We start from the raw sequence: 27508 nt of genomic DNA, 5'->3' as shown, positions 1-27508 counted from the left end.
TTCTTAAAAGGAAACGGATTTTATTCACTTTGAATGCTTGTATATAAGAGGACAGGAGACATTAGCCCAGTGAGTCACATGAATAAACACAAGTGCATCATGAACATACATTATTTGGCGATCGCTACATTAATAACATTTCCAGGAACACGCAGAGTAAACAGTCTCTCACAGCAGGTCCAGACTCAGGAGTGAGAGCATACGTTACAGTCCCCTTAGAAGTAAAATACAATGGAGAGAACAAAAAAAACACAAAATCAATTGAAATGACATATGTGATATTTGGAATGCAAACTTTGTATAAATATAACATCATTGGTTTTCAACATTGGTTGGCTAAGAGGAGAACATAATGTAGTTCATGGAGAGTCACAGTCTTCACAGTCATGTTTGGACACAACTGCAGTGGAACAGGAATGGGGTTTGTGGCTACCGATGGTCGTCATTAAAGCTTCAGCGAAAAGTAAAATCAAGCATGCATCTTAGTACAAACCTACATTAGCAGCACGCTCTATTTCCTCAACAATTAGACCCAGTACATTTAGTAGAACAAACGATATGAACCCAAATCAAAAGAGATAACCAGACAAAAAGAAAGGCCAGACACAGAGAAGCAAACTGTAAACTCCACCTCTATAATACAAACTACATTGGCTGCACAACAGTGCTGTCCCATATCTTCAGAGTAAGCTTTCTGTTTTTTTGTTTGTTTTGTTTTTATTTTTGGTTTTCTGGTTGTTTCATATATGAGGTCAGAAATGTTCTAATAAGTTAGCTAAAACAGTTTTCTCGTAGGTGGCTCCATCATCTAAAAAGATTTCCATTCCTTAAAAACAGTAATATTTTCTAAAGTATAAAGTTTTTTCCCCCATCCTTTGTATGCACCAATGGTAAGACTACTTTATCTTTGGATTTTTCATTAAAGCAATACTGTAAGTTATTATTGTTTCATAATATAATCACTGTAATTATTGTTAGTCTCGGCAAGTGCAGAAATAAAATAACCATGTAATGAAGAAATGAAAAAAAAAAAAACTACTGGCTTAAAAGTGAAATTACAGTATTGAAGGCAAAAAATAAAAAATAAGTGCACAATCGAAATGTTCTGTTTAGAAGACAACAAAAATAGAAAATATCTTCTAGATGTGCATCAATCTAATTTATACACAGATAGGGTCTTTCAACTTGGCTCAGTGCAGGAGAGGAAGTTGGTTGTACAGTGACAATTTTCAACAGCATTAGAGGGTAAATGCTATGTTTTAACATGAGCATGGGCTAAATAGCCTCAAGTGTCTTTGACTGGGACAATACAAAAGTTAAATATACAAGTAATTTGTTTTAAACCTACCATACAATTAAGTCATTTGAATTCAACAATCTACGCAACACCAAAATGTTCATACATGTATCTATCATTAACACAATGTTTTTTTGTCATTTTTTTCGAAAAAACAAAAAACAAAATAATATTTTCCCACAATTTACAACGGTCTGCAATAGGCTTTGTGTCTGGACAAGTACATGTCCAAGAAAAAAAAACATCTACTAGCTTAGCTGCAATTTCAGGACTTTGAAAACAAATTAGAATTGGACATTTTCGTTCATTACACATTTCTTTTGGGCTTCATATATTTTCTATTGGTATGTCTTGTAACAGAACAAAATTGAGAGCTGTTGACCTGAGAGAAGACAACATCAAAATACATTACATCACTTCATTAAGCCAATAATATAATATCTTAACACTTGACAGGGCAAAAAATAGTGGGTGTTTTATGAGTGTCTGTTAAAACATACGTGTTATAAACAGACTTTTGGTTAGTTAGGTTATCATGAAACCATCTTAGGTTCTTTTCACCAGTCTTTAGCTGTGCACCCTTTAGTTTTCAAACAGTTTACATATACTCAAGTTTTAGTTAAAAACCAGCATATTGAAATGGAAAAAAACATTCTACTGACACTTGTTTTTGGTTACAAGCACTGTTAATGCGAGTTGAATCCTACAGGATTCAGTCCTCTTAAAACAGTCTGCCAAACTAGCTCTGGGTCATAGCTTTCCCCAAGCGTAATCTACAATGGAGACGTTTTGTTCAACTTTCCTCCAGTTTTTTTTTTCCCAAGGAGTCTTTTCTGAGGCTGTTTAAGCTATAAAAACAATGGTTAAGGAAAGCATCAGCATCTCTTGCTCCAATATATTATGTCAAGTCTTGCCCCTCCTCTGACTCATTGCTGTCGCAACGCCCATCCACAGAATCCATTGGTTTTATGTGACAAGTCTTTGCATGGCTTGTCAGGCTTGAGGTAACATTTGAAGGTGAAAGAACATGATGTGAGGGAGAAACCGGTGAGCTTTGGGAAAGCTCAGGTAAAGCTGAAGTCAGTGGCAAGCTTTGGAGATGTCTGTCGGGTTGGTCAGAGTTGGTTGGGTTAGGGATGGAGGTTTCTATAGGAGTCCCTAAAGAAGACTGGACAGTTGTAGAAGATCTCTGTTTACTGGATGGGTTTGACTGAGAGGTAGATGAGGGACTGATGTGAGGTAAAAGAGGAGAAGCATGCTCTTTGGCATTCAGTTTCTCTGCCACTCTTTGTCTATGCTGAGGGTACTCCAGATGTTTGATGAGCTCTGCATTCCCAGTAAGAGATACCTCACAGGCAAGACAGTCATAAAGGTGACTATCCTTGCCTTCCGCTCTACACTCTGTTTTGGAGACAATACAGTGGCTTAGAAGTAGGTTACTGTCCACTTCTGGCTGCTTAGCATTGACAGAGTTTATGGAGGGGGAATCTGTGCCAATGGGTGTGCCTTGCTTCTTGTCATGTTTGGATGAAATGGTGTCCTCTGCATTGAGGCGAGCAGAGATTGGGCTAGATTTTGGCTTCTCTGTTGGCTGCATTAATTGTTTCTGTTGCAGCTGCAGTCTTTGTTGCATCAGTGCACCCTGCAGATTTTGTTGATATTGCTGGAGAATGGAGCCCGGGGACAGCCCCATTAGAGCCTGTGGCAAGACTGGACCATATGGGAACATGCTATCCATGCCAAACATGGGCTGCAGGAGGCCTCCAGGCATAGGTGTGGGAATATGGGGAGAAAAAAGTGGAGGAAAACCAGGCATCAGACAGGGCAGGAGATGACTAGGGAGTAGAGAAACTTGGTCAGTTTTCATTGCTGCATGGAGAGCTTGTAGCTGACTTTGGTCCATGGCATACTCTCTTCCTTTACTTGGAGTACATACTGTTGGTCTGGAAGTGTCGGACTTCTCTTTACTTCTGCAAGAATTTGCAGGAGTACCATTTCCCAATGGAGTACTGCCAAGCTTGTTTGTGGGAATCCTGTTACTCTCTGTGTCATTTTCTTTGGGTAACTGGAGTTCTTGTTCTGTGGTCTTTGGGGTCGAGATAGTGTTGGTTGTGCTAACTACATATTTGTCATCCACAGCTGATATGGCAGAAGAGGGCATCATGGTTGGCTTGCAGGTCAGCTCATTTACAGGAGGGTCACTGGTACCTTAAATAAAAATGAATGCATAAAGAAGTATGGATTACAAGAGACCAACATTTTTGTAAGTAAATTCATTTAAAAACAAAGTGTAGGTTAGCCACATACCTGCTTTTATGGAAGAAAAATCCTCAGTCATTGTGCTGCTACCACCTGGTATGCTTGCATCGGTCTGCGCCTGCAGACCTGAGTACATTGGAGACTGGCTCAGATAGTGAAGAGAAGTTTGCTTACAGCCCACTGAGCTCAGTATAGCTTGTGGTTGGACAATTCCCAGAACATCACTTGTCTTTTTTAGATGATCCACTTCTTGTTGCATTATTATCTGATGAGTAGATACTGAACTCAAATATTCCTTGTCCCTCTCCATCTGGCCACCCAGGGCTTCCTTAACTTTGGCAAGATGTTGCTGGGAGAAGACATGGTCACGAATAGACAAGCAGCCGCTGTATTTAACAGAGCAAAGAGTGCACTCTGTCTTAGGTCTATCAATAGAAGTACTCTCTGTGCCAAATTGCTTTGCAAGGCTAAGCTTGGCCTTTTTCTCCTTGGCACGAGCATTCTGAAACCACACCTGAACAACCCTCTTGGCAAGTCCAATGTCATTGCCCAAGGCTTCACATTCAAGCATTGTTGGGGTTTTATAGTCACTAAAGCACGCTTTGAGCACTTTTACCTGAAGGTTGGTCATTTGAGTGCGGTAGCGTTTTTGACTGTGTCTGTCGTTATCAAAGCTCTGACTGTAAGAGCTACCAGGGCATGGTGAAGCTGGATCAGCCAGGCTGGAATTTTCACTGTAATCTAAGACTAACTCATTATCAAAATCTTTAGCATTAAAGCTCATTGCAGGGCTAACCAATCCAGAAGACATCTTTTCATCACTTTCAGAAGAAGCCTCTCTTTCAGTACCGGGAGACATGTGGTCAATACTGCCAAGTTTAGCCTCTAGAGAGTCATTTCCTCCATTAGTTGTGTGGCCATGGGCCTCGTTTGTGTTAGTGTCACAGTTATTCAGCTTGCTTTGTTCAAGATTCTGATAAACTGACACAGAAGGCATCTCAAAATCTTCCATACCTTCACCTTTAATAGGTTTTGGGCTCAGACGCTGCTGATGTGAAGGCAGGTCAATGTGTTTGTATACTGAAGAGTCAACATCATCAGTGGAGTTCAAAAACGGAGAATAATTGGTGAAATCAAAGAGATCAGATTTGATTTGAGAACCTTCCTGATCTTGAGTAATATTAGGCATTGCCATACTATAGCCTGCATTCTTTGCTTCATGCCAGTGTCGTGAACGTATGTGGGCAGCAAGAGCAGTCTGTGCTTTAAAGAGAGCTCGACAGAATGGGCAGCGACGATGGATTTGAGATGGACCCAGTGCCCGAAACTGGCCTTTCCTCTCTCGAGCTCGGGTGTTCTGGAACCAGACTTGAACCACTCTTTTCTTGAGACCAACCTCGCTGGAGATATGATCAAGCATCTTGCGTGTTGGATTGGAGTCCAAAAGATATTTCTGGTATAAAACTTCCAGCTGCTCTGGTGTTATAGTGGTCCTCATACGTTTGTCTCGCTGGGGTTCCTCCCCATTGTTTTCCCAATCATTTTCCATTGAACTGGATCCTGCTTTCTCTTCAAGTTTCCTCTTCAGAGAGTTTATGGTTGAATCAGGATTTGTGGTCACTGCAGGTGGATTTGTAACCATCTGGGAAATTGTTCCTGAAAGCAGATGCCTTGCAAGTAGAGGATTAGCAGGATCAAACAGCATTAGAGGCATGTCTACAGGACGATCTATGAACGGTGAGGTGGGAAAGTAACTTTGGGTAAGAAAGTGGATTTGCTGGTGCTCTTGCCAATGTTCAAATGAGGGGAAGCTCAATTTACACTGGATGCAGTGGTAAGGGCTCATATCCTGGGCCGGTTTCTGTAGCTGTTGTTGCTCAGTTGAAGGAATTTCTAAAGGACTAAAAATAGTTTGGGAGCTCTGTGATGGAGCTGAGTTTGTTTCAGATTTGCAGGAAATCTGTTGTCGTTTAGGAGATGGGTGAGAGGGAACCTCTGTGCTTACATTTTGGTTCTCTTCACATAGAGGCTTTGGTTGCTGCGCTCTTTCCTTTAATTCATCAAACTCAGAGTTGATACTAACAGTCAGTTTGGAGTCAGAGGATGATTCATTTGTTTGTTTAAGCTCTCCAGTGAGACTTGTTGTGTGCATATGCTCAGAATCAGTGGATTTCACATTAGTACTAGACACAGAAGAACTGGAGGGGCTTGAGCAAGAAGCTGCTTGTGTAAAGCAAGAGGGTCCAGATATTGGACTATGACACTCAGTCTTAAAATCCATTGTCGTTTCATTCAGATCATTCCGCATTTCCTCCTCCTCATCTTTGTAACACTGCTTTTTTTGGTGAATGATAAGATCAAAAATGCGTTGAAAGACTATGTTGCATTTCTTACATTGGAAATTGTTTTTGGAAGTACAGAAGTAGCGGTCATTAGATAGGTCTCGGCGTTCACTATCCTTCCCTCCCTCTCCTTGGTTCTCATAATTTTTCCGAGCTTTTTGTCTGGCATTCTGAAACCATACTACAATCACACGGGTAGAAAGATTAAGGAGGTTAGACAGTTGCTCAAACTCATCATCTTTGGGGTATGCATTGGCATCAAAAAAATCCTGCAATACTCTTAGCTGGTAGTCAGTAAACCTGGTTCTTGAGGACCTCTTACTCCCATAAATCTCTTGTCTTATTGGTTCAGGAGATGGTGGTCTAGAATCCACTTTTACATCATCCAGTGTCGTGATGGGAGGGTTACTAAAGTTATACGGAGAATCCTTGTTGCGTTGGCGCTCTTTGAATAGAGTGTTCCGAAACCAGTGCTTTATAACTTTATGTGGCAAACCAGATTTGTTGGCCATCTCATGAATTTGGTCCTCATTTGGAGAATTGTTGATATCAAAGTACTGACGGAGGATTCTAAGCTGGTCATCTGTGATTCTGGTTCGAGGCCGTTTACTTTGTTGCTGTAACATGGCTGGAGTCAACTGCTGTTGATAAAGCTGCGTCAAATCAGGAGTCAATCCAGCCTCCACTGGGGGCAGATGTACAGAGACCTGAGGAGTTATAGCTTGCAAAGGTATGGGAGGCATTAGGAGTGGGGGAAAGAGTGGCAGTTCCATGGGTAAGGGAATTTGAGCTAATGGAGCTTTAACTTGAGGGATGGAGACAGTGGAAGGAGTAGTACTGATTGTAGAGGCAGGAATAATTGGTTGCACTGGTTGTTGTGGCTGCTGCACTGAAGAACTAGGAATCGCAGGAGGGGAAGGAGACGGCGATGAGACAGGAGAAGCCTCTGGAGTTGCAGGTCTCAGTGGGAAGAGTTTGTCGTATTGCTCCCTGTAGTCATTGGCAAATTTCTCCAATGACTTGATCGGGAATATGGAATGATGAATCTGCTCTTTATGGCTCTTTAGTATCAGTGCATTTGAAAAAAGCTTCCCACAAGACCCACACTCTAGCTTCTCCATATCTTCCGAAAGACCCACCTCTTTAGTGTCAGACACATCCCCACCATATGCTATAGGTTCAGTAAGATTTTTCTGATATCTCTCCTTATTTTCATTGTATTGCATGACTAACTCAAAACCAATGTTTACAAGCAAAGCCTTTGAAGCATTCCCGGGTGCATCATGGGCTATTCTGGGTGGAAGAAACTCATCAGAAATCTTCTCACTGGTTGACATCTCTTTGTTTATGTCTTCATTTTCTTGAGGTTTATGATCATGTGTTTTTTCATTGGTGCCTACATTATCAATTTCCTTTGATTCTTCATTACTGTTCTGTCCATTTGTGTCCTTCTCACATGGTCGATCATTGTTCAGTTTCTGTTCATCCATTTCAGGCTGAATTGAAAAATCTTCATTTAGTTTCTGTTTAGAATTTTTTTTGGCAGACTCAGCAGTATCCTCATTTACAGTAGGTTTTAATGTGCTTAAGCTTAGCCCAGAGCCTTTAAGGTTGACCTCTGGATTCATGTGGAATTCTCCTCCCGGAATAAGAAAAGGAAGAAGCAATTGCTGTTGCTGCTGCACTGGAAGAAGGGCCTCTGTTGCCATAGGAAAATGGTGTAAAAGTGCAGGATTAAATAAATGGGACTGAAGAATAGCAGCCTTCTTTTGGAGCTCTTGTTGGAGATGGGCTTGAGCCTGGGCTAACTGCTGCTGTTGTTGTTGTAATGACATCTGTTGTTGCTTAGTAGCTGAATCAATCATGTTTACCAACGTATTCATCATGTCAGATGTCGAAGGATGACTGGTTTCTGGGTTTGCATTGAGTTCAGTGTTTTGTTGGTGGCTTAGACCAGCATTGTTCAAGGAAGTAGCAGGCTTCATGGTTCCAGACATGTTGGACAATGCCTTGCCTGGGGGAGGGCCAAGATATTCAGTACTAGAAGTGGATGAATCAACCTTGGATGCACGAGCTTTGGTCTGGTGCAAGACAGAGCGCATATGAATCTCTAAGGTTGAACTCTGACTATATGCTACATTGCAAATACCACATTTAAATGGTTTGTGGTCTGCATTGATGACAGGCTCTTGCGTGCCAGTTGTTGTGTCCTGCAGAGATCGTTTAAGTTTGTGTAAGTGTGACACTGAGTTGTAGTGAACCAAGAGAATATTCTTCTGGGTGAAAGATTCCTTGCAAACCGTACATTTGAAAGGCCTTGATGGATCCAGAAATTTCTCCATTGTGATATTTGGACCTTTTCTAATAGGACAAACGGGCTGCTTAGAGTCACATTCAACATTATCTTTAACCAAACTTGAATCACTGTCTGTAGGAATTAGTTTTTCTTCCAAATCACATTCTTCATCATCTTTCATTCCAGTCTCTTCTGGCAATCCCTCCTCTTCACCAAAAGTTAGGTCTCCGGAGATCAGGGTCTCACTATTCATCATTAAACTACCATAAAGCTGCTGTATCTGGGTTTCACTTAACTCCAGGTGGCTTGTCTCAAGGTGTTTCCGAAGGGCCTGCATTGTACGAAAACTGCGTTGACAGAGGCAGCACATAGTCGCAGCTCTGATAGCATGGTACTGAGAATGCAGCTGCAGCTTTTCAGGGGTTTTGAATGCTAGGCTGCATTGATTGCACCGGTACTTGTAAATATGGCGATCAGATATTGCTGTTTGAGATTTCTGGCTATGGAGCTGGTTGAAGTGTGTCTGGAGTGCACTTGAGGATGTAAAGGCTTTGTTACAGCCTTTCTGCCAACAAGGTAAAGCGGCATTGTTCTCCTTTGTGGATTCCGCATCTTCTGATGGTTGTTTATAGATTTTTGCTGTCTCCAAGTGAGGTGTTGTACCTCGCTCAGGTTCAGCATCGATTGGAATTTCTAAAAAATAAAAAAGGAAGTTGTGATATTTTCATAAGGCAAAATTCATTTGAAGAAAATCTTTCATTAATTTGGTAATTAAACCAAGCACAAATATTGATAAATTACTTTTGGATGAATTGAGTCAGATATGAACGGTCAACCAAATAACCAACCTAGATTAAAAATAAAAGATTTAACAAATAGTGAGATTTATACTAACCATCCAGTCTCTTTGTTTCATTAGAATTTATCGGCTGTGTATCCGAGTTGTGCACTGATAAAAACATCTTTTCTGGCAGCACGTCTGAAGCAATCACCTGATCACAAGGGGAAAAAAAGAAATCATAATAGGTTTGATAAATCCATTTTGTGGATTAATTAATCCACAAAATCTCATTATTAAGTCATTTGATTGTTATCTCTGAAAATGATTGGTCATTATGCTGTGTCCCTGCTACATGTGTGCATTAACTATGCATGGTGCTAGAGAATAGACCCTTAACTTCAGATGGCAAAATGGAATCGCAGTCATGAACCAACACTTAAAGGAGTTCAAAGGTTAAGTATGAATAGAAGCCCTCATTGGTCTGTGACAACACAATTAGCTAACATTGGATGTGTATATAAAAAATAAATAAATAAATAAATAAAACACTATTTATCTCCCTCTCCTTCTGTACCCACTCAACTTTAAAATGTGTAAATCAATGCAACTTTAGGGGGGAGAGGGAGGGAGAGCAACCAAACAAAATGGCTGTTATTTCCATCACAAAGCACACCATTTCAGGAAAGTGCTGTATTAAAGGGACACAAGGAAAGCACACAAGTCCTCTTCAAGGTCACATTTAATTTAGAACATAATTACCAGGCATGGTTCATAACGAAAATCACCTAGCACTGGCTTAGAACTAATGAAGCACAATTATTTTCATTACTGTATTTCAGTTCGGCTGGGGAAGGGGGGAGAGGAATTCAAAGTGCCGAAGAGAGAAATCAAGAGAGATGGCAGAACAGAGGGCAAGGAAGACCAAGAAAGATAGGAAAGGGTGGAATACATGAATGGAAAGAAAGACAGAAAAGCCTTTTACGCAAGAAAAAGCACTCAGCACAAGCTGACGGAATTGGCAAAAAAATGTCCAACCTTTCAGAAACAGTGAGGCATGTCTGCTTGGGCTTCAAACAAGCTATGGGTGCATTAGTATCAATTTATATTCTGCAGATAAAAAAACTAATTTTAATATTCATTGGATTTGAGGCAGCTACCTCTCCCTTCCCCCACTCAATGTTGTTACTTGTCTCCGCTCGCTTGTGCTGGAGTCACTGAGGGTCTGAACAGCCCTTCGCATACACACATACACGAAGTGCTGAACATTTTCTTGTATAAACACAATTTTTACACCATATATAGAAATAGCGTTAGACTGAGGTTTTTTAATATCTAGAAATCAGCATGGCTGACGGCCAAAATAGCATATAAGTAGGCTATAGCAAATTGGATGTGGCCTACACAACATTGCATAATTTAACCAGCACTAGCCAATATGTAATAAAAATTCTGAATAAATAAAAAATAGCCAAGTAGCTGATTATTTTGCCGCTGTAAACATGTAAGGCCTTAAAACTGAATAAATGTACAAATACGATTTTTATTAATTTTATTAATTTAAACCAATTATTAATGTCTTCAGTTATTTAGTTTCAAGGCAGTTTATATGTTTTTACTAGGGATTTTTTTTTCCAGATAGGATTGTGGCTGGAATGGAATTTTGTTTTGTCCCAAAATCCTAGGTTGCTTACATTTTTTTTTATTTTTTTTTTTACAAATTTACAAACTATACATAAGCAAAAAATTCTAATTCTACATAGTACATACTGCATACTGCATTTTTTTTTTCTCCTCACCGTGTTGATGAGCTTCTGAGTGCAGTCTGCAGTGACACTGTGCAGATGTGTGAGGTGGGTACGCAAGAGGGCAATACTGTGCAGTGTGTCTTGGCACAGTGGGCAGCGGACAGCAGGCTGAACTGCATGCTGGTTCATCACATGACTCCTTAGACGCTCAATATCAGTATGATGGAACCGACAAAATGGACAATGCCACATCTGAGTGAGAGAAAACAAACATAAATATTTACAGATATTCAATTACTACATACTGTATTTGAAGTATCCAGTTCTTTTATATCATATTAGGCTTTGTTTTTTTCTCTGCACAATGTATAGTGATTGTATCAGAAAGTATGCACAGCTACTCATTTTTACTATTCTGCTAGTTGTACAGAAAAGTAATTGTGGGCCAGTGTTGTTAATCCTATAAATAATAAAATGGTATGTAGCATCAGTGGTTTTAAAGAACTTTTGAAGGTAAATAACATGGCAAATAACATGGCAGCATCATGGTACATTTTAGTTAAAAAAAAATAATAGAGCAGAGTATATTGCACACCTCTTCCTGCATTCGTGGCCGTTTGCAGGGAGAAGGCTCAACTGACTCATCAGATCCAGATGAGGGACGCTTAGGACTGGAAGACGACTCATTTTGCTCCGTTTCCATTTGAATAAATCCTTCTGTGAGTAGCAGCAGCAAACAGAGCGCGCACATTATTTACAACAATAAGCTTATTGTATAACAGTGGTTCCCAATTGGGATCATGGACAGCAGGGAAAAACAATGCAAAATGCAAATAATAGTGGATGTATGATAATAGTAATAATTTACTGTTTTAGATTTTAACAAGAAATATAATACATTTAAGAAATACCAGATGCAAAATCACTATTGCAAGCTTTTTAGTTTTTATTGTTTTGCAAGGGATATTTTAAGTACCTGATTTTTTATCTGTCTGGTCTCCATGTTTATTTCTGTCTTCCTGGTTAGCCGTAGCCTCAGTGGGACAGTCCATCCCATTCTTATCTCCTTAAAAAGCCAATAAAGAGAGAAAAATTCAGAGAGTGCTTCACATTTGACAAATTCTCTATTCAGCCAACTCATCATTGCATGAAATATATCGCATGTATGTTCAATTGTAAAACAAGATTGATTGCAGAATCACATTCAAACCTATAGGGGTCAGTCTCCACTAGCTCGGAGAGACCCAAACAACCTGCTCGAACATATTAAACACAAAGACAGACCCACACAATACAGTAATAATGTACACAATCTCCTTTAGATTAACACAAAAGTTACAAATATTGATCATCTACAGTAAAACATACAAAGAGAGATACGAGAAAAGAAAATCAGGAGGCAGAGTTAAAGTCAACGGCGTCAGCAGAGCTTCATTTGACCTGTGGGGATTTGAAAAGTCACAGGAGGAAGATAATGCAGTAGAGGTCAGGAGGGTCACACACAAAGAGTCCATTTCAAAGCACAAATTGGTGAACAATGCCGCCATGACAGGCTTTAAAAATTATCTTTTTACAATAGGTCCCTGCATTGCGCTCAGTTTGAAACTAGTTGTAGCTTTTTTGCAAAACCAGGCTTTTTTTGCTGAAAATTGAACTGACTGCATATGCAGAACACGTGGGATGACATTTACTGGCAGTATTTTAACAACAGCCTTCAGTTTTGGCTTGTTATTTTTTTAATCCTGCAGATGAGCTCTGAACTCCACAAACAAAAAGAATCCACAGAGTTGGAAATTCAAAAAGCGCAATGATGCTCTGTTGTTCTTTTACAGCGTCTAAAAGCTTCGGCTGAGCTCCGTACAAAACACACAGCCTCGGGACACACTAAACCAGATACCCCATTCAACGCCCTCCCTCCCTCCCTCTCCTCATCCTCTTCTCTCTTGCTTTCTGCCTTTCTGCTTTCTTAGCAGAGTAATTGTTCTGCTATGTGGGGGAAGGGAAAAGAAGAACAGAGTTGATTTGGGTGGGTTTTGGGAAGGGGGGCGGTTGTGGTATTAGGGGAGGGGGGCAAGTGGAAACAAAAAAAATGCATAAGGGTTGTCATAACAGACCAATCAAAGGAAGGCCGAGGTATCTTCTGGTGGTTCTTTGAGAAGGTGATTATGACAGAGGGTGAGAGAGCGAGCGAGAAAGGCCATCTGAACACCAATTATCCTGACAGACACGCTATTGATTTCCTATCAAACCAACACACCCATAAACACAGAACACATAACCTGAAACTGTCAAATCCGCTCTAGTTACGACCGCCCCTATTGAGCCCTCTCGCTCAGTCATTCTCTCAAAGTCACACACCACGCTGAACCTGACCAAAAATATTAATCTATTGTTAAGCATCTCTCACAGGGAAAATCAAAACAAAAAAGCTTAGGGATGGAAATGTAAAAAAAAAAATCATTAAATAGTGAAAATTCATATAATATGTTGCATGTCATGTTACGTCATGGTGCCAAAATGGCAATTTGTACATTTTATGCAAAATAGTACTAAATCAATTTTTTGGTTAATTTTTTTATACAAATATAATCAAAATGTAACCACATTTTGTTTAAGACAAACATATTTTACATGCAATCATGCAACTTAAATGATCAAAGGCATAAATATTTTAATTTTGTATTCGAAATCCACTTCAAACTCAAGGGGTGGGTGTCTGTGTGTGTGTGTGGAGGGGGTGTTAATTCACTCTGAATGGTCATGATGCATCTGTGTTTGCTTCTTTCTGCATGTACGTCTTGGACAAAACAGATGGCCATGGCTCAGCATGGTGAGGTCATTTCGGCCAGTAATGAAGTGATCAGATGCACCCACACATGCTAACACACTCCAGGCGCACACTCAACACACACTTCATCAGCACTTCCTACTCGTCCCGTGGATCAATATACAAATGCTCAGCAGCATTGATCCAGTATTGATTATAAATTAGGCAATGCCCTGGTGTTCCTAAAGAGATCAATAACCAGCCATTCAGCTGCGGTGCTCCAGCAGGTCGGAAGCAGCGCTGATCCGATGTTCTTACAGGTTCAAATTCACACTGAAACAGCTACTCAACTCTCACTCACTGAATTTAGCATTGATCGTACACGACACACTGGCCGCTAACCTGTTCTTGTACCCTGCATATAACACTACCTCTAGAATACTGTATTTTAACCTTTCTTTCTTTTTTCCATCTTTAGGATTTTTTTTTCACGTTAAAGATTTTAACAATTCCTAAACAAATATGACAAAATTGAGAACACAGATCAGTGCTGCTAACGATTAAAATATAATATTAAAGGGTTAGTTCATCTAAAAATGAAAATTATGTCATTAATGACTCACCCTCATGTCGTTCCAAATGCGTAAGACCTTCATTCATCTTCGGAACACAGTTTAAGATATTTTTGATTTAGTCCGAGAGCTTTCTATCCCTCCATTGAAAATGTATGTACGGTACACTGTCCATGTCCAGAAAGGTAATAAAAACATCATCAAAGTAGTCCATGTGACATCAGAGGGTCAGTTAGAATTTCCTGAAGCATCGAAAATACATTTTGGTACAAAATTAACAAAAATTACGACTTAATTCAGCGTTGTCTTCTATTCCTGGTCTGTTGTGAGTGCGACTGCTGTGACTGTTGACGTACAATCCTGCTGACGTGTTATCTTTGTTATTGGGTGCACCAAAAAACACTTCAACAGCGCCGTTAATGCGCTCACAACAGACCCAGAAGAGAAGACAATGCTGAATAAAGTCGTCATTTTTGTTATTTTTGGACCAAAATGTATTTTCAATGCTTCAACGAATTCTAACAGATCCTCTGATGTCACATGGACTACTTTGATGATGTTTTTATTACCTTTCTGGACATGCACAGTATACCGTACATACATTTTCAATAGCACATAAAATGTGAATAACACAAAAACATTGTATAATAAACACTTGTCAGTCTTTAGGAATCTATATTAGGCATTTCCTGTGCCTTTCCTTTAAAATGCTAATTGGAGAATGTTAATTAACTCATGCCTCGTTAGTGGGTTGAGCTTTTATTGGCTGCATTAACTGGCTAACCCTCTAGTTTAGCTTCTTTTTTGCCAGTGAAGATGTTACAAATGTGATTATTGGCAAGTCAATTAACAAAATCAATTCCTACCATTCTGTACAAAGAGCACACTACTCACTCTCTTTCTTTTTCTCTCTCTCTTGCACACAAATACACAGTACATATACACATACAAAAAGGCTGGGTGCCAATGTCAGGCTATTGTTCAACTCATTAGCTGAGCTTATTCTTTGTTAGAACTAAATGCTAATTGCTTCCACCACCCGGTTTTCTCAATTACCCCAGTGTAAATATCTGCCATCTTCTTTTCTCTATTCTTTCTGTTTTTTGGCATGTCTGTCAGCCCCTCCCCCTCTGTTGTTCTGTTGTGTGTTTTAGAGCCTTGAGCGTCATGAGCACAAAACACAAGGGACAGTTAGTCTTTTGATTTGGATTTTAAGGAATTCTCCCTGACTTCATCCCTAATGTTAATCTAGCATCAAAAGCTGGGGCTCTGTTTATGAGTGTGTTGGTTTCTACTAATTTTCCTCCCTTGATATGTGACTTTTTTTAGTGTTTTGCAAAAGCCTGGAAATTAACTTGGTTTTCTATGATTTACAAAGCGTCCGTGCATGTTTCATACCATTTTCTTGAGCAGGGCTTTTTCGGATTGTAAAGATGGCACCAAGCTCCTCCTCATCCTGCAGACCCTTCTGGATTCGCTGCAGTCTGAGCAGCCCCTCCCCTCTTTGGTGGCTCAATGAATGGGAGTGCTGCACTAAAGAAAGGCTGTTCTGAGTGGAGAAATCACACAGCACACAGTGCAGCCAGACATCTTCAGACTCCACTCCATCCAGCTTCTGCAAATACTGAGAGAAAGAGAAGATAAACATTAAACATGTATGCATGGGTGACAGTGAAAGAAGGAAATAAGAAAAGAAGTTAAATCAATGAATAAAAGACTCTTCTACTTCATCCAGCTCACATTTCAACACCAGTAAATAACATACTCAAGTACTTTAGCGGAAACCATATATTGACCATGTAGTCATAAATGATCAATATGTGGCTTCCTCTAATGTGGGCAGCACAATATAGATCAATACAGGATCAATAGAACCCTGTAAAAACACCTATGTAGATGTTACTTAACAAGCTTTGCTCAAATAAACAGTAAACCCCTCCCTCTGAGGTCTAGTGAAAACTGAGCGGACAGATTTAAAGCAAATGAATCCAGTGAAACATCATATGCACACACTATGACATGAAAGCACATCCACAGTGACAAACACCAGTCCACTTGTTTTACAAAACTCTAAACTGATTAGAGATGTGCTGAGTTAATGGACCACATTAGCAGGAGGGAAAAAATAACATACAATCCATCTCAATTACCAAAGAAACCTTGGGAAGAATGGCGTCACTCAGGGCATCTTGGGCTATTGTGGATTTTACTGACAGAAATATCAGGCCCAAAACCTTTAGTACACAGAATTTCAGGTTCTGAATTGTGAGATTTACCTTATATAGTTTTAGGCTGGTCTCATGTCTGGAGTTCATGGTGTGTAGCTTCAATTTCTCCAAGCTGCTAGCCTCGTAGTCACAAGCGTTGCATCTGAGTTGCACCTGACTTCCTGCAGCAACACACCTAAGACGCCACTCTTCTTCCTCCTCCTCTGTGTTTCCATGTTGACTACTGGCCTCTCGAAGGTGTGCGGCTAGCTGGTAGCGCTGTACGTGTTTGTCTGTCTGGCAGTGCAGTTGGAAGTTAGCTCGCAGAGGCGTAGCGTAATGGCAAAGGCGACAATGATGGGTGTCTCCTGTTGTGCTCTTCCAGTAGGAATTTGGTAATGACCTCTGCATGCTCAGGTGTTGACTTAGTTCCTCGAGAGTGTCACAAGAAAAGCGGCCACATAAAATGCAATCAAAGAGTTTCCTTGAAGAGGTTTCATTGCAGGGCAGAGGAGTGATGGCATCGGGCAGTTTACTCTGAGGTTGGCAGTGGCGGTAAAGCTCGTTGGCATTGTGCTTACTTTGACGTTGCATGTGTGCTAGGTTCTGCTGCAGTAGAAGCACGTTGTGCGTGTGCTTTTCACTGGTCATGTGGATTCGGAGGTTCCGTGCCACATTGGTTTCATAGTCACAGACTTCACATCGCCACGATGCATGTCCCCGGAGCTTAGATGGAGAAGGGGAGCTGGCTTGGGTGGGGTGAGTGAGAGTAGGGTGAGTGAGAGTAGGATGCGAATGGGTTAAAGGATTGGGCTGGGATGCCGGGGTGTGCACATGTGACTGCGTCTGCAGGCTCTGCATGTTGTTGAGGTGTTTGTCCGATTGCATGTGGATACTTAAGTTGCCCTTAGTGGTGGTGGAGTATTGGCAAACCTGGCAGCGGAAGGGCTTGTATCCGCAAGAATACGTCTCGCCTCTTGCTAGGCGTGGGTGACTCTGCCCACTGCTGCAATATGGGCACTGTTCGAACTCTGACTCTTGGTGTTTCTCCTTCATGTGGGCCTCAAGAGTTTGCTGGTACTTGTAGTGCCAGTTGCATTTCGGACACTTCAATGTCTTGCAGGAGTTTCTGGTGTGTACCAGAGAGGCCTGAACACCAAAAGTGAAAGATGATCCTTGGACATCGTCTCCGGCTGCAATGAAGCCTCCATCACCAGACACCACCAACCTTCCTCTAGAGGCTGTGTCTGAGTGTCCTTCTTCAAGAATAGGCTGACTAGTCTGTGGTAAGGTTGGACTGAGTGCAGGGGAACTGGAATGGCTATGGTTATTGAGCAGGTCAGAATGAGTCACAGCATGTCTGTCCTCTTCAGACAACCTGGTGGTTGGTTCCATTGCTATGGCACTACCATTCTCTAACTGGTCATTTGGTTCGGTTGCTGTGGCACTCTCTTGGTTGGCAAGTTGTTCTGTAGTAGTGACCGTGGACGGGTTTACCACAACAAGGGAAGCAGGTGCAGGGTCGTGGCAGTTAAAGCTTGTTCCACACTCTGACTCAGAGTCTGTAAGGGTTTTGGTGTTGTTCATAAAGCTGGTTGCTATTGTTACAGAGTTTGGAGGTTTTGAAATGCTTTGGTTTGACAGAGCAGCTTCAGTAATGTGCTCTTGTCCGCTACTGCTGCTAATACTGTGAGCACTGTTATCTACTGTGCTGCCTACCTCTAGACACAATCTCCTCTCTCCTCCCTCACTACTTCCTCCATTCTTTCTTATCTCATCCTCCTTGCCTCTTTGTGTGCCCTCTCTTCCCAGGGTTGAAGGGTCTTTGGCAGGGCTTGGTACTGAGGTAGCAGGGGAGGTTCTGGGTGGAGAGGGCAGGAGAGGGAGTCCTGGCTTAGAGGTCAGAGGGTCTTCATAATGTTTCCGTCTTACTGTGTCCTCTGTGATGTTACCAGAGGTCAGAGATGCCAAGTTCAATGGTACCACAGACTCACAATTCCTTTTTGGTTCTAGGAAACAGAGGAGCGGCAGATTGCCTGGGCCGGCAGGCTGTAAAATGGCAGAGGTGTGTTTTAAAGACAGCAGATGTTGTTCTTCATCGTCAATGGTGACATTGTGTTGCCGACAAGCATGAGCCCTAAATGAGCGTGTACAGCCAAAGGACAGCCGACACAGAAAGCACATCAGGATGGGTTTGGTTAGACTGGAACATGTCACTCCTGTCTCTGATGATCCTGCCATGTCAGGAGCATTATCTTTGGATTGGCAGGTCACCAGAGCTAGACTATCACTGTCGTCAGGGTTATGCAATTGGAAGACACGAAAAATTTGTGGAGTGGGGCTTTGAGATGAAGAAATGTAACAGGTTCTAACAATGGAGGTAGGGGCCCCTAACGAGGAGGAGGGCACACCACTTGTAAGTTTACTCTCCATCACATAGGCAGACCCATCAGGCTGGTACAGGATCTCTCCAATAGGCCTCTCCACATCACATTCTTCCTCTTCAACTGCCTTCTCCCTCTCCGCTGTATCTTTTAACATCTCTCTGGTTGAACATTCGTTAACCTGTTTTTCCCTAAACTTTTCTTCATGCCTCCCTGCAATTCTCTCCTCCTCAGCCTGCCCCACTAGTCCACCCTGCATGGACAGAGTTGCTGCGCTTCGATGAATGGCTTGATCTCTGGCCAGTAGGAGTGGACTGGGGGCCAGTGGTCTGCAGAGCCCAGGAGGCTGTTGTGTGTGGGGGCCAGAGGCTCCATTGCTGGAGACAGAGTCACAACACTCCATCCTCTGAACTACTGAGCACATTCTTCCCACCCCGGCCTAGAGAGAGAACGAAAGACAGAGAAAATGTGTAAAAAATTTTAATCCAAATCACAACATTGATTACGATTTTCAAAATCACTTTGAACTATACATAATTACAACAACATAAAAAGTATTTTACATTTGAGCAGCATAACAAACTTTAGAGTCACCACTCAGAGACAGGCAACTCTGGAACAGTGAAGGAAAGCAGAGAGAGGTCTAGACTGTGATCAATAGCTCTTTGCCAAGCTGTATTAGAGAGAGCTGAATATTACATGAGAGACAATTCCTGGAATCACCAAGATCTGCTCAATTAAATGTCTCTGTCTGTCTCAGCTCCCCCCATCCCCCTCCATCTGCATTATATTTCCCTTTAGGCAACTGAGCAGAACATAGGACCGTGTCTACGGGGGATTGCCCCGTGACAGGGCCTCCGGAATAAGTTCCCTATTGACTATAGTCCCAGGTTTCTCCAGAGACACGGCCCCCAAAGGCCTTGATCAGTAAAGCAGCTGAAGTGAATTAAATTGAATTATATTAATGCAGCCTTCCACAACATGGTTCACCTTATATTAGGTACCTTAAATAAGTGTAATTTGCATTAATGCTAAGTAGAAACAGGTTCACATTTGGACAGGCATTTTAATTGTGTAAGTCTGTGCTGCTGGTACATTTTACAAATGCAAACATATGATGTTTCTACTTAAGCCTGCCTTGTGGTTACACCATGGGCTACAGCTAAATTATTAAAATGTGCTTATAGTTATTACTGGTTTTATCTACAGTTAAGTCACCTAAATAGTGTAAAAACAACAAGCATGTGCACAGAAGGTGTCTGAGGAGGGTATAGGGTTTATGAGTTGCAGTTGGGGGGCTAATTGCTCTGTTTCTAGGTTGAAGAGTGTGGATTCTTGAACTCAGATTCAAGCTGTTATATTGAGCTCTCTCTGATCCTCTCTACTGGAGGGGGCTAAAGTGCTAATGGGAAAATCAATAGCGTGAATGCTAAGCATCTTACTGGAAGCAAGAGCAGAATGCTAGCACACCAGACTAAAAGGATGTGTTCACTGATTTAAGCTCAAACAGGACCTAAAACAACAGGCTTAAAAGGCCAAAAGCAATGTTTCAAAAATGAACATGGAAGTCCATTCATTTAAGGAACACAGAGTGCTGGAGATACATATTCATAAACAGGCCGCCATGCTGACACAAACTAGACTTCCTGTACAGATCGATGAATATCCAGTCTTATTTGCTCTGTGTGTGCAAGAGTGTGTGGTGTAATTAGTGATGTATCTCATTAGCTGCTAGGTTAATTACCCATCTCTCTGGGATACCTGATAGGGGGCACACAGCTGGAATCAAGACACATCTTAAACCAATTACTCTCTAGAAGCATGTGTGTAGATTAAGACCAAGATGTTGGCTGAGGATTACACAAAACAGCACCAACCCTTATATGAACCTTGACACTAATAGTACCAGCACTTACCCTAATGTACACACAAAAATATATTTATAATAACAATTAATTATGCATAATTACATGCAAGTATTCCAATCCCAAATCCTAACCATATAGTAAGTACATGCAGTTAATTTATATTACTCCGTACTTAAATGCATAATTACACTGTAACAAAGACACCTTAATATAAAGTGTTTACAAAATAATTTGTGTGAGAAATACGTTTGTCAATAACCAAACTAACTGTTCACTAATGAAAGCTATAACAACCTGTTTACTAATTTAAATCTATTGTTTTATTCATTTTAATTTGATGTTTACTTCATGTTTACTGATAGAAATTTGCAAGAAGGGTTGCAAACTGCACATACATTAAATAGCTCATTTAATATTTAGTCTGACCTCTTGGGACTGACTATCAACATTTTCTGACCACTGACAGGAAGTGCTTAATCTGACAGACAAAAAGACAAAAAACATATTGTCTGGGAAGCACTGCCGTTTTGTCAGAGAGAGTGATTTCACATTCACATTCACAGCGCAGTTTGCTGATTCAGGGACTCTGCTTCCTGTTTTAATGCTAATCTAATGTTGCCTCAGCACCACAGCAAACATACTATTGTACAGATACAACCATACAACACAACTAATAATTATGAAACATGCTTTGCCTACAACATGACACAGCACATATTTAAACTACAGAGTACCTGAAAAAAAAAAATACTTGCAACACTGAAGTGTGCTCTCATTTTCTTGCCAGCTTTTGAAACATATGCTTTATTTTTATCCTTTTAAGCACATGCGTGAATGTCTGAAGACAAGAATGAAAACTGTTACGACGGTTGAACTCTATCATGACAGTATCAAATCAAACCAAACTTGAACCTGCTAACCCCACACCCTCTCCCTTCTCTCTCGCAGTCACACAAACACATACACATTTTCTCCCACTGTATTTAGACAGCTGTCCTCTCTGCTGTGTGCTTGTCTTTGATCTTTGATTTAATGCCCCATTTCCATTAGAGACACTACCCCATTCAGGAGCGAAACTTCAAAAGAAATAGAGAAAGATAGAGAGGGGAAAAAAAGAAAGAGTGGACGAAAGAGAGTGCGAGAGTGGTGGGGGAAATGTATTACTTATATAATTTTTAAAAAAGAGGCCTTAAAATGCTTCTAGATTAGTCAGCCAGCAAGGAACAAAATATGCTAACAGGAAGTAAAATGCAGATGTTCTTCCTATATGTCATACAAAAAGGAAGCGACTGACAAAAATGTAGGGTCATAAGTCAAAAGGTAATGCTGATGTTACAGCGGGATTGTGACAGTGTTGTGACAGTTGTCTCCTAAAAAAAATTAGGCATGCAGTATTAACAGTTGCATTTGAGTATATCAGTTTCTAGCAGTCAGGAATGTAGGCCAATATTTCACACATGCACACTGATGCCTTCTGTCAGCATCCTTACTGTAAGTCACACACATATCAGTTTCTAGTGTGAAAGTCTGAGCGTGATGTAAACGTATTGATCTAAATTGCAGCAAGATCCGGCAGGATTATGAAATCAATGCAATACTGAAAGTGTTCTTATTTATTTGACTTGATCTTATGCCTCTGACGAGTCCGACACATGGGAAACGCTTTGTATGCTGCTCTTCTACATTCAAAATGCAGAACTTGGTACACACATCTCATGGAAAGTGGCACTGTGTGTGCACTAAAGCATTTACCTGCAAGGATTAATCAGGTAAATATCCTGCATTCATTACCAGAGTATATGCACTGTGAAAGGAAAAGAAAAAGAACATTTGTGCAAAATTAACTCCTTTTAACAGTTAGATCATATTCCAAAATCCATAATCCTGTTGAGCTGAATAACATGCAAAACAAAAATGGAACTGACTTGCTAAAAGAAACAAAATAAGTATATGTTTATTTTTAAACCGTGGTATTAACCAATGATTTATGCACCCTCAAAAACTGACAAGAGATTACATTCTGTTGGAGGATAATTACTGACTTGAAAATAGATGGTTGGCAAATAACATTATATTATCCATCAGAAATTAATTTGTTTGCAAAAACTCTACCGAATTATAAAAAATAATTTAAGATAACCATGTAACTACTGGTTAACAATCCAACAGCTCATGCATTAAGTAAAAAGGGCTTTGTTGAAATTTTAACCATGAAAAATTATACATTACATACAAAGTTTATAAATTATAATATAATATATATTATACAAATATATATTTCTACATACTATATAATTGTTTTAATTATGTACATATTGTGTAATTTCAGATGTAGTTTAACATGTCAACTACCCAAATACTGATATAACTATTGAAAATACAAGCTGCAAAAACAATGTCACAATGGTATTTAAGGATGTGTGTAAGAGACCAAATAGTCATACAGAACTGTTTTCCCTCTCTCCTTCAATAAAACCAACCTTTTTGTTCCATAAATGTAAGAAAATATTAATCATGTACAGAACCCCCACAGAAATCCATTTCTGCACTATTTGAAAACACTCCCCAAAATCTCTGTCGCTCACTACAGGCGCTGTCTGTCTCCATTTCCAGTCCATTTCCGAGAAAAGGTGTTCAACAATCCCATTGACCTTTTCATAACTGCGGTTTATGCACCTTTTATAAATTATACCTTCAATCTATATATTCAGCAGCCACGGCAAACAGCACCCACCTCCTTCTGCCTGGACTAAAGCAGACAGTGTAATATAGTTTAATATTTGCAGTGAATTCTGGTGAGAGTTGACAGTAACGCGGAGGTGAGGCAGAATCACTGATCACCCTCGTTCTCCCCTCCACACACACACACACACACACACACCGAGTCTGTTTAAGGCGTGGATTGAGAGCAGAATTTGAACTGACAGGCTGGGCCCCCTTGCATTGTTCTCTAGCTGTGTTTGTGTGTGTGTGCCTCCATGTGTGCAAGTGAGCGTGAGTGTGTGTGTGTGTGTGTGTATGTGTATGTGTTTGAGAGGCCTTAGTGACTGATCTGCCGATGTGCCTCACTTCTCCACAACCCCAGCTATTATTATGATAAACAGAAAAAGTCAAACCCTGAAGGCAGTGTGTGCACACAGACTCACAAACGAACGCACACAATTTATTATTCAGATATTGTAACACCTTATTTACAAACTCAACAATGTCTACGCAATCTCTACACTGTCCTGCAAGGTTAAAGACTACACATCGTTTAAACAAAACAACCTACATACACGCCTCAAAATATAATTGTTATATTTTTTCTAGTTGTATACAACTCACAAAAATAAACATTTTGTGACCCTGGACCACAAAATCAGTCAAAAGGGTCAATTTAAAAAAAATGCTATCTAATATTTGAATAAATACACTTTCCCTTGACGTATGGTTTGTTAGGATAGGACAATATTTGACCGATATACCACTATTTGAAATAATGAATCTGAGGATGCAAAAAAAATTTGAGCCCATAGCAGTGTATATTACTAATCAAAAATTAAGTTTACATTTACAAATGTACAAAATATCTTAATGGAACATGATCTTTACTTAAAATCCTTATAAATTTTTGCCATAAAAGAAAAAGTGATCATTTTGTCCCATTGCAGTGTATTGTTGGCTATTGCTACAAATATACCCATGCGACTTATGACTGGTTTTGTGTCCAGCATCAAATTTATCATGTATATTCTGATATTATACAGTGCATCCACTAAATTCGCTTAATGCATTAAAAGAAATGCTTCAACAAAACCCTATCGTGAACAATTTCCTTCAGACCCTCTCATTGGCTCAGCACTATCTGTTTGACACCGCTACCCTGCAGAGTCCACTTTTCTCTTCTCTCGCTGTGCCCTTTCATCCCATCTTCTTCCTTTCACCCGGTTCCCTAACACTGTGAACTCTGACCTGTGAGCCAATCCTCTTTTTCCCCACACCATCTCCTTGTGTCTGTGTGCGTTCTCAGAAGAAAGAGTCTGTGTTCACTCTATCTGTATCTGCTCCTCAAGCTCGGTGTTTATTTTCTCGCTGTAGAACTCTTTACTTCAGGGTAAGCACTCCATTTCAGGTCGAGCACTGATTTTATACCTAGAAATGTGAAGTTGTATTTATTTATTTTCTAAAAGTGAATATTTAAACATTAAGGAGCTAAATGTCTAATTAAGGTACTCTCAAAAAAATGTTTGTTTCTAAATCAAGCCTGAAATCAGTGCTTGCTTTTATTAGCCCAGCTGCTCAAAAACCATCTATTCAACTATTAAGCCAAAAAATATTATATAATGAACAAAAAAGAAACTATTTGTCACAGTGTGACAGATTCACAAAAGGACAGAAAACAATACCCAAACACACGGTCCGTTGATCACACACAAGCGAATCCACACACACACACACATACTCAAACAACAACATCCTTATCTAAAAGAGAGCATACTATAAATTTTTACAGATTTAATAAATATAATAATTAAAATTACCACATACACAACTAATAAAAAACGTTAACTTTATGAATAATTTCATCATTGATAATTTCTAGAAAAAAAATTATCTTCTCTGTGTTTGTAAACACACCGACACAATAAACTTTATTTTTACATTTTAGAATGTAATGTAATAAACTATACTCTTCCTTTGCAAATCACTTTTAGGTTTTATTATATTTACCTAACTTCTGAGGACAACGCACCCACACACACACACACACAGTTGAAAGAATGTCCAAGCAGGCTTGACCAACATGCACACGACATCAAGGCCACCTTAATTCTTTTTTTATACGCTCTTCGCTTCATTTCAGACGCAAAACCAAAAAGTTACACCTTTGAGTCCGCGTATCTTTATAAATAATACACGCTATTACATGCGCGCAAGTGCGTCGCGACGCGAAGCACGCACAGAGGCTTCGGATAGCTACTTCGTATCGCATCGTTGCCCGGAAGATCTGGACTCGTCGCGCGAACCAATACTGATGCATTCTCTGAAAACGAGTCTGATGCACCAGTGTTGACATGCAGAACAGCAACAAGAGCACTCGTCAAAGCAAAACCACACACACACAAAGGACGTTACTTTACGCTTTTCGGTCTTTTTCTTAAGCACCGAACAAGAGGGCGACAACTCTTGGAGAAAACAGGTAGGAGAACACCAGAAGAGATCTTCTAACTTCAAACTCAGCTCGCGAGAGACGGTGACATCAAAGAAAGTGAACAGGACGCGCTTTCCATTCGCGGATGTGTCATAAACATGTCATGACAGTAACTAGTAAAGAAAAACAGCAAAAACAAGCAGTCGTGCAAAACAATCGTGCATTATGTAGTTCATTGCTGTTTATACTTGCTGCGTAAACTAATGCGTAAAACGAGCAGAGAATCAACAGTATCGGTGAAGAACAGTCATCGGATACAAACTTACATTTGGACGCGTCGCTTTGTATTCCTGTAAACACGTTTATAGATCCCATTCGCACAGATGCATGCGTTCACACATCATCCTGCTGCTGAAGTTAAACGAGGTATTTGACTGTTTCTTAAAGCATTTAAAAGGGTTTGTTTTTGGTTGTACTGCAGACGACAGACGCGCCCTGGCTTCGGTTCGAGGAAGGAGGAGAGAGTGAAAAAAAAAACAGTCCGGTCTTTATTCCTGCTAATTACTTTCGTGCAAAAAATGGCTGGAATTAACACACTGCGCATGTGCTGATTACACAGTCACGAGGGGAAGAGATAATTAGCTCCTCCTGGATCAATAAGATTCCAGGATGGGAGAGAGAGAGAGAGAGGAGGGAGATGTAAGGAGGAGAGAGGGGGGCAGTGATGGAATTAGACTATAGGTCAATTTTACATTTGCACATAAACAACAAACAATAAAGAGGAAGATAATACAGCAAAGTTGCCGTGAAATGAGAAGCCAGTTGATTGGGGGGAAAACAAACATTCACAGAAATCTTTAATACTTACATGATGAGTAGCCTGTGCAGTGGAGAAGTGACCGCAATGTTTTATTATAATCATATAATTATGCATGCTCTAAAAATCATATTATTATTATAGGCTATGTATATAAAACATCTGTCAATCAATAGAGCTCGTGTAAAGTTTAAGAAGTGCATTTATGTTTAAAATATAATACCGATTTATTGATTGTATATTGGATAGAAATGCAGCTGAATACGATATTTTAAAACAATAAATGCAAATATAAAATGTATAAACTTGAGCATCACAATAGAGCGGTTTATTCTAGCAGGGGTCGTTGTTCGGAAAGGAATACATAAATATAACCATTTAGGCTACAAAATGTAATATTTATGTTAAAAACAAATAAATGTAAAAATCTCTTTTTTATGAGTGTATTTTGTGGACTCCCAGCGTCTCTCCATCAAAGCGTTGCGTAAATTAAAAAATATGTATAGCCTATATATATTCTGAACCTATTTTAAATAGTGGATTTCGGAGATTATATTGTGTAAATAAAAATGCAAATATAATAATACGTGTTATTATTATAATTTTGTAAATAATAATAATAATGATAATAATAATAGCAATAAATCAACAATAAATTCATAAAATATTCAAAAGGAAACAATATGTCCAACGAAATACAATTTCATGTAAACACATTTAAAATTATTATATAAAAAGCCTGTATGAAAAACATCTTTAAGGTCGAGTAAAATGAGCATGGCATGTATACACAACATCTCAATAATAATCGCATCAATATTTTACCAGTAGCACATGGCATATGTTTCATCTGTGAGCAGGAAGAAAATTGTTGCCATTAAAACTTCTACATGAAAGGAGCGAGTGTTGAAGTGTTTTTCACTTTACTTGTGTCTTTTGTCATGATAATTCTTTTGTGTTCTTTGTGAATGTCTGTGTGTGAGTGTGTGTGTCCGTGCACGCGCGTGCTTGAATGGCTGCCGAGCTGTTATGGTCAACG

General features: G+C 39.9%; 1 protein-coding gene across 1 annotated transcript; it reads right to left on the bottom strand.

Annotated features, from left to right (window-relative positions):
• On the bottom strand, positions 1 to 26630 carry LOC127977856 (zinc finger homeobox protein 3). The gene is made up of 9 exons (XM_052583030.1): positions 25979 to 26630; positions 16336 to 19089; positions 15458 to 15683; positions 11697 to 11786; positions 11316 to 11437; positions 10772 to 10972; positions 9090 to 9186; positions 3605 to 8887; positions 1 to 3505 (listed from the first exon to the last, which is right to left on the bottom strand). Exons 2-9 carry the CDS (start codon positions 19072 to 19074, stop codon positions 2196 to 2198), a joined length of 10068 nt encoding a protein of 3355 aa, XP_052438990.1. The 5' UTR covers positions 19075 to 19089; positions 25979 to 26630; the 3' UTR covers positions 1 to 2195.
• Positions 26631 to 27508: the final 878 nt, after the last annotated feature.

The sequence above is a fragment of the Carassius gibelio genome, chromosome B18, assembly GCF_023724105.1.
Source record: "Carassius gibelio isolate Cgi1373 ecotype wild population from Czech Republic chromosome B18, carGib1.2-hapl.c, whole genome shotgun sequence".
NCBI lineage: Eukaryota > Metazoa > Chordata > Actinopteri > Cypriniformes > Cyprinidae > Carassius > Carassius gibelio.
This window is presented reverse-complemented; position numbering and strand designations above follow the sequence as displayed.

Excerpts from the sequence above, each read along its gene's own strand:
- LOC127977856 (XM_052583030.1), bottom strand. The coding sequence starts at position 19,074 with ATGTGCTCAGTAGTTCAGAGGATGGAGTGTTGTGACTCTGTCTCCAGC. Across the intron at positions 9,187-10,771 it reads CTCAGAAGCTCATCAACACG|GTGATTGCTTCAGACGTGCT; the intron begins GTGAGGAGAAAA and ends CCTTGTGATCAG. Across the intron at positions 3,506-3,604 it reads TTTTTCTTCCATAAAAGCAG|GTACCAGTGACCCTCCTGTA; the intron begins GTATGTGGCTAA and ends TTTTTATTTAAG.